The sequence below is a fragment of the Rhincodon typus genome, unplaced genomic scaffold (assembly GCF_021869965.1).
Source record: "Rhincodon typus isolate 14 unplaced genomic scaffold, sRhiTyp1.1 hic_rhity00001426, whole genome shotgun sequence".
Taxonomy (NCBI): Eukaryota; Metazoa; Chordata; class Chondrichthyes; order Orectolobiformes; family Rhincodontidae; genus Rhincodon; species Rhincodon typus.
The window spans coordinates 16,094-23,780 of record NW_025967064.1 but is presented as its reverse complement, the minus strand read 5'-3'; the positions used below and the strand labels follow the sequence as shown (position 1 = coordinate 23,780).

Here is a 7,687-nt window from a genome sequence, read left to right as displayed (position 1 = left end):
ACACACTGAGGCAAGAGATTACAATTTATCTCTGTTAAATACCATTTGTTATAATTCAATTTCCTTTTTTTAGGGGGTGTATGAACTGAATGTGGAATAAAGATAAAATGTGTCTCATACCCTCATTTCCCTCTGTTGAATACATTTTTATTTGTTCTGTAAACAAAACAGCAACAATATTTGTGCTTCACTATACTGTTCTTTTCATTCTCATAATAAATTTGTGGTTTGTAAGAAAAATTTATAAAAAATTTATCCAAATGAAACTTTGAAATTTGTCCTTTTGACTTTTTCAATGCTTCCAACTAATTGGAGCTGGACAGTATTGCTTCCAAGTTAGATCTGACTTTCAAACTCTACAAACTACATTAAACTCAGAGTCATAGCTTAAACGAACATATTAAGTCAATGCTCATACTTTGAGATGTGGCTGAGATCTTGAACTCATAACTTTAATGAAAGCATTAAGACAAAGAACAACGCAATGCATAACTTTAATGACTGTGCAATATTTATGTTTCAATTTTTAGTTTAAAACCTTACTTTGAACTGTCAAAACGCTAGGCCAATAGGTATTAGGAATTTGTCACTCAGAACCCCCTTATAATCAAACATAATTATTGAAATCAGTTTCAGAAACAGAACACAGATGCTACAAATTTTATTCCACTTATGAAAAATATGCCTCTGTAGTCTTCAAATTATCAGGTCTTTGCATATCGGGCTAAGTTCTCTATTAATTATTGCACAGATATGCAATACATCTGTTATTATAGACACGTGCAAAAGACACTGCAAAATTACCTTGACAAGCACCTTCTTCTTGTCCATTGCTCTCACCACCTCTCCTACATAAGATCCCTGCTCCTGTAACAGCTGTAGTTCTTCCCGTAGCATGCGTACTGTAAGAAACATTTACAATTACATTCATGCAAGTCTATGTAAGGTCAGGTCTTAGAATGGCACCATTTCACAGACCACCCAAAAATACTTTGCACAAAAATATATTAAATAAATCTCAAATTCAAACCATAAAAAAAAAGGACGTGGTTATCCCTCAATTTCTCATCACCTGAGCCTGAGAAAATTGTTTTCAAGACAGTCCCTAAACAAAATGAGTTTACTCTTTGTACTTTTCTTTTAAATCATGGCTTTGCTGAATAATTGTAGAACAGATAACAGATTCTACTGTTGATTATCCACTTCAGAATTAGTGTATTGAAGCTAAAATAGAAGTTACTGAACCAAAACTAAATCCAAGATAAAAACTAAAATTAACCAATTGTACCAATACTCCTAGCTCCACACACACACACACCCCTTTGGTCTGTCAGGACTGCCTGCATTGGAGAAGGAAACAGCTGAGTGGATGAAGTTGGGCGTGAAAATTCATTTAACAGAAGTCTTTAAATGAGTTACACCATATGGGTTTTATCTGCGCTTCATTGTTATTTACCAAAACAAGATGTATCCCTGGTGCAATTTACACTGTTACAATGGCTACTAGAAGCACTGTTAATGGCAAATAGTGAACAGACTTTTACTGTCTGAAAATTAAGTTTCCAATTCTTTTACAGTAGTAAAACTTTTTAGTTTACGTATCACTGATCAGAAATGCATCACAATCCCAATTCAAATGAGATTATACAGTAACATCTTACCCATAGCATTTTTATTTACCTTTGGCATTGAGTTCATTTCTTTGAGCCTGCAGACGCCGGAGGTTCTGACTCTTATCATTAACTATAAGCTTTGAGAAAGAGAGAAAGAAACCAATGACATTCAAGCACAGTATTATTCATTTGGGATGGTATCAATTCATACAAACTGGATATGATAAACAAACAAATACAAATGAAAATTATAGGGGAGTACCTGGGTGTCGGTAAAAAAAAAACAATTGACTTAAAGAACATTATTTTGCATTAAAGAAATGTTTTAATCATTACAGAAATCGTGAAAAGGTAGAGTGCTTAAGGAATCATAAAAATATTTGACCAAATCTCAGTATAAATAACTGCACACTGCAGCATTGACCTTTCAATGACTGCACAAAAATAAGACAGGCAGCTGGTAAATTTGACTATGTCATAATTTAATTGGCAACTGACCTTGGACTTGCGTGATTAAAACTACGTGACTAGATGGGCAAAGTTCTTTTGATAGATTGATGCTGGATATTTTGATGGGTTTTGCCACCACAGCCCCAATCCCAGAGTTAGGAACATCCCTCTAATAAAAATATAATTGCAAAAGAGCTGACGAAATTCTTGTAAAATTAACATTTTCACTTCAATTATTTCAAGCAAAAAGTTGGTTAATACAAATGCAGACTAGTTATTTTCATGGCTTCTAGGTTTTAATGAGTGATTTATTTTGGGTTCCTTCTCCCATTAAATTCCCAGGAGTTTGTTTCTACCATGGCAAATCACCTGGAGTTCTTCAATTTTTGACAGATAATACTGGCGGAGGCCCGTCCCTCCCTTTCCTTCTTCCACGTCCATCTGAAATCAAAAACAGAATTAGTAAAAGTTGCTGTGACTTAAACGATGCAGCAGACAGGAAGGTTTTGTAAGTTCCTGATTGTGGTGCTGATGCTTGTAGCAGCATGACAAGAAATAAATTCCCACATCTGTGCACTAAAACTTAGAGAAATTACATGCTTATGGTCTGCAAACTAAACTGAAACAAAAGCAACTTCACAGGACAATACTTGCGTTTAACAGCTTCTTCATCAAAACATCTCAAAAGTAATTTTTCACAGGTTTTTTTGAAAAGCAATGACTTGTTGGACAAAACTGCAAATTAACTACCAGGAACAAATGGTACAGGTGACCAAAACTGTTAAGCACCCTAACTTAAAATTTCAAATTGGGATTTAATCAGACTCCAAACAGTTCAAGATGAGAGAGAGCAGAGTTTGACACTGCATTTTAACTACACAAGAGCAATATTTATAAGGAAGAAATTACATACATGCAGCATCTCAACCAGAAACAAAACCTTAAAATTCCTGTCCACAGTCAATTGCAATACAGTATGCATAGCTGGAGATTGCTGAAAATCTAACATCAAAATCATGACATCGCTGACTTAATGCTTTACACATTAAAGCATAAGATTGAATTTGAAGGGCCATAACTTGCAAATTTTACCTTAATTGCTAGATGGTATGCTGATTTTGCACACTGCCCAATGGGAACATAGCTATCTGTTCAGGACAACAGGCAGGGCTGGGTGCAAGGTTGGTTTCATTCCTGACTGAAGTCAACAATATTGGGTATAACAAAAAATCAGCATTGCACTTGATCACATGGGTTTCCATTTCAGCAAGTTGGTAAAATTTTCTCCCAAACTGTCACCCTCAAATTTTGGGTTAATATTACACAACATACCTAAAGCGAAATTGAGCTAAATAATTAACTGCAGCATATTCAAGGTAGATAAAAAATTTTCTGTCATTCACTCAAAAGCAGCATTTTATAAAATTCTGGGAATGTGGGGGGGCGGGGGTCAAACAAAGGCACCTTGTAAATATAAACCAGTTCAGCTAAGAGTGAAAATAACTCACCGAGACTGCACGAGGAGCCCTCCATGTTCACAAGATTCCGAATTTATAACTGTGATGAGATCAATGAAACAAACATTTTCAACATCCAAACTTACCCTCATGATGCTTGAAATTGATTCTTTCTATTCATATAACAATTTGGAGCGTACTTGCAGAGCCGTCAAGCCAGTGAAACAATACCTGCAGATTGTAATGCAAAAAAAAATGACAAGATGTCATTTTGTTTAACCTTAAAAGTGCATGATCCTAAATCGATGGTCAATTTTAATTTTAGAACAGAATCTTGTATGGGAGCAATGCACTAATGTTGGCGACTTACAAAATAGAGAATGCAGGACAAAAACAAATCTTAAAAGATTTTGCAAGTCAAAAGAAGAATGAGGATTTTTAAATTTCTCTTCTACTCCAAAGATAGATGCAGCATCACCAAATTAAAAACCAGAAACAACTTCAACTTTGATATATGGATGCTTTTCCACACCTAACAATTGTCATTTTGTCATGGTCAAAAAGTAAAGCTAAATTTTTCAAATTCAATGACATTCTGAAATCCTGTTTAGATCACTGCGGAACACTTTTAAAGTCTGTAGTTGTACAGCCACCAACCAGTTTGGAACATGGAACAACAAAGACATGAGCCACAACAGTCTATCCAACGACAGAGTTGCCAATGTCGATAATTCCTCTACTAATAAATTAAAATATTTCTTCAGATTGACTTGAATTTGCTTAATAACTATCCAAACATTCAATGAAGAGAAAGATGAGCAACTATCTCGAATAACCCAGATATTGCACTGGATTGCCTAAAGTATTTTTAAACCAGAAATTAAGGAGCAAGTTATTGCAGAGCCCTGATGAAGAATATCTAGACTTCAAATGTTAACTTGCTCTCTCTCAATGGATGCTGTCTGACCCGCTGTGATTTCCAGCCATTTTTTGTGTTCAGCCAATCGAGAAATTAAGACGGAGCTAATGCAATATTTTCTTCAATTACTTTTCAAAAAAAGAATTCAGTAAATAATCACAACACATATACTATAACCAGTTTCTGCAGATTAATAAATCACAGATTCAATCTTTCAGCTGTTGAATTAGGCTATTTCAATTGGGGTGTAATTGACCGCTACACATTTGAGCTAAAAAGGGAGACCAAGTTACAACTCTCTTGCTGCGAAGTAAACATGTGGCAACACTGATGACAAGGCTGGAATTGGTTATAATGGTCCAAAGTTAAACACAGTCTCTAGGACAAATGAACATCTTTGGAAAAGAAGTGAAGAAAATATGCAAAATAAAACCACATACAATAAGGTTTTAACCTGGCCTATTAGTTGACCATATTACTGCTTCCAATACCCCGATTGTTTCAGATGTTTTGGCTAGAAACAGTACAGCATACAGAGCATTCATAAGGTTAACACTGTTGTGTGACCCCGGAGACTACCACTACTGGATTAAAAGAGTGAAACCTCTATATGTTACTATTGCAAAATGTTACAAGTTTTGATCAAATATCTGTCAATAATAGACACAAATCAATGTCTCTGCTACTGAAATCCTCCCACAGTCATAAACACAGGGTGTGATTTGAACTGCCTGTCTCTCTGCCTCGATTGGTATAGCACCTCCACACTTCCTTAAACCAACAACAAAAAAGCAGGATTTGTGAACAAACTCTTCAGAAAAAAAAACAATTTAAATAAAAATCTACTTAAAAATGAACTTGAAATATTACGTTTCCTTTCAACTCTTCAATCACATCTGAAAAAAAAGCACTTCAAACACTCTTTGATCTCACAATGTCACTGAATATTTACCAATTGCAGGAAAACAACAGTACTGTGTGGATTTGCTGACCCAGTAACTCAACAAAGTATACATTTTAAGACAATCAAACATAACTTGCAATTGCTGTAATTTACACTGAGGAAAAGTAAAACCCATCAGTTGGTAGCAAATGTGATTTACAAATAAGGGAATTTAATTCATCCTGAAAAAAAGGTTAAGTACAAGTGCAAACTAAGCCACGTTTATAGTGGAACAAGGATGCTGCAAGAGTACTGACCCCTACTGGGACTTAATATCACTGACATAAATTTTGTCCAATAAAACAGAAGTTCCTCAATTCTGTTTCTCTCCACACCATGTACAAGTAGTTTAAATGTTAACCACTCTGGAGGACAGCAATTTCCAATATTTTTACACTGTCACTATTTTTATGTCAACAATACCAGAGTGCAAAGTGGGCTACTGTTCTCATCAGATGAATAGAAAACATGAGAACAAAGTAGCAATACCACAATCAAATAACACACAGGAATTGTTATAGTCAGTTTGTATAGACCTGTCTCAGACGTTGGGTGGGTGGAGAATGAAGCATTGGCAAGCTGAAAGGATAGATTGCCTATTTGATAGTGTTTACACACTTTGAATGATAGGGACCATCTACATACCATGGCAGTGTAACTTATTGGAGGGAAATTATATGCTAGGCACATGTATACAAAAACACTGGCATTGCAAGTAGGCAGTACTGCCCATTATTAACTGCTCGTACTGTTTGAGGTTCCAACATCTATATCATGATATCCTTTGTTTTTGTCTGAAGCTAAAATCAAAATAGCTAGCTTCTTGATTCTAACCCCATCATTGTCAAATTCATCTGGAGACCTATAGATATGAAAGCAAAGTGATGAACTGGCGAGGAAGGTGCTCTTTCATTTTCTTTCCACATATTTCAAATGTGATTGGAGCATCTCAAAGCAGTCAGGCGGAGGGCAGACAGGCTATCGGTTGTTACTACATAACACGTGGTCTAAGACAAACTTGTCAAAGAATTTGCCACAGTTAGGCCTGGATTACAATATCTGGTGAAATTGCTCCACCGACAATCAGAGGCAACCTGATTTATTTAAAAAGAAAACAGAATAACTGGTTGGAATTTGGAATGCAGCACATGATGGCATGGTAATTTAGTTTGGCATGCTGCCTTCAAAAAGTAATTAGATAAGTACTTGGAGACAAAAAGAAAGAGCTGGAATTCAATGGTTGCTCTTTGAAAGAACCAACACAGATCCCATGGTCCAAATGATTTCCTTCTATCTTGCCATATGATCCCATGCTATCAAATTGCAACCTGATAAACACAGCACCAGGAAACAGCAATAGAGGTGTAAGGCTCTTTATCCTGCACACAGCTTCCTCTCTAGAGCATGGCAGCATCCAGATGCAGTGAGCCACCATTTTGCTATCTAAAGCTTGGTCACTGGTTCAACTTAAGTCTGTTGATAAGACAAGTCAACTAATAAGCCTTCTTAAATTATGAAAGAAAGGTGACTTTGGGCTCTACAAACGTGTAGGGCAAAAATATTTCAGTGCTGATAAAAATAATAGGACTATTTCCAAGCATAAATGAAAGACAGCACCAGCTATTAGGTTAAAAAAAGTCCAGTTGCATCTGAAGTGCAATCCCACCAAAATGTCAATGTCAAGGGCTCACCATTCACTAATTCTGCAAACTGAAACCTATCAACAAAATTACAGATTGTTTATTTTTTCTTTTTAAAGAGCAACCTGTTCAGAGATGTTATTAAACACCTCTGGAGCAAGTGGGACTTGAACCCAGGTCTCCTGGCTCAAAGGCATGGATACTGTCACTGGACCACACAAGCTCTAATTATAATTTTTTTGTTTTTGAGTGTTACTATTTTCTAAAGGAACTTGTTCAGAGAAGTTATTACACAACTTTGGAACAGGTGGGCCTTGAATCTGGGCCTCCTATCTCAGAGGCAGAGATATTACTACTGTATCACAACAGCCCAAATTAAAGATTTACTTGTAATATTTTTTAATATTATTGACCCATTTTCTAAATGACTCTGTTCAAGGATGTAACTACACACCTCCAGAACAGGTGGGGTTTGAACCCAGGCCTCCTGGCTCAAAGAAAGGGACACTAAGGTGGCAATGTGGTTAGCAGTGCTGCCTCAGTGCCAGGAAACCAGGTTTGATTCCAGCCTTGGGTGACTGTGTGGAGTTTGCTCGTTCTCCCCCAGTTTGCATGGGTTTTCATGGGGTGTTCCGGTTTCCTCGCACTGTTCAAAGATGTGCGGG

At 36.3% G+C, this 7,687-nt stretch overlaps 1 protein-coding gene across 1 annotated transcript; it reads right to left on the bottom strand.

Annotated features, from left to right (window-relative positions):
* Nucleotides 1-762: 762 nt before the first annotated feature.
* LOC125481250 (26S proteasome regulatory subunit 8-like) lies at nt 763-3,751 on the bottom strand (the record flags this gene model as incomplete). The annotated part of the gene is made up of 4 exons (XM_048592544.1): nt 3,667-3,751; nt 2,433-2,504; nt 1,681-1,750; nt 763-902 (listed from the first exon to the last, which is right to left on the bottom strand). Coding segments are annotated over exons 1-4 (288 nt in total), but the record flags the coding sequence as incomplete, so codon positions are not given.
* Between the last annotated feature and the right edge of the window lie 3,936 nt (nt 3,752-7,687).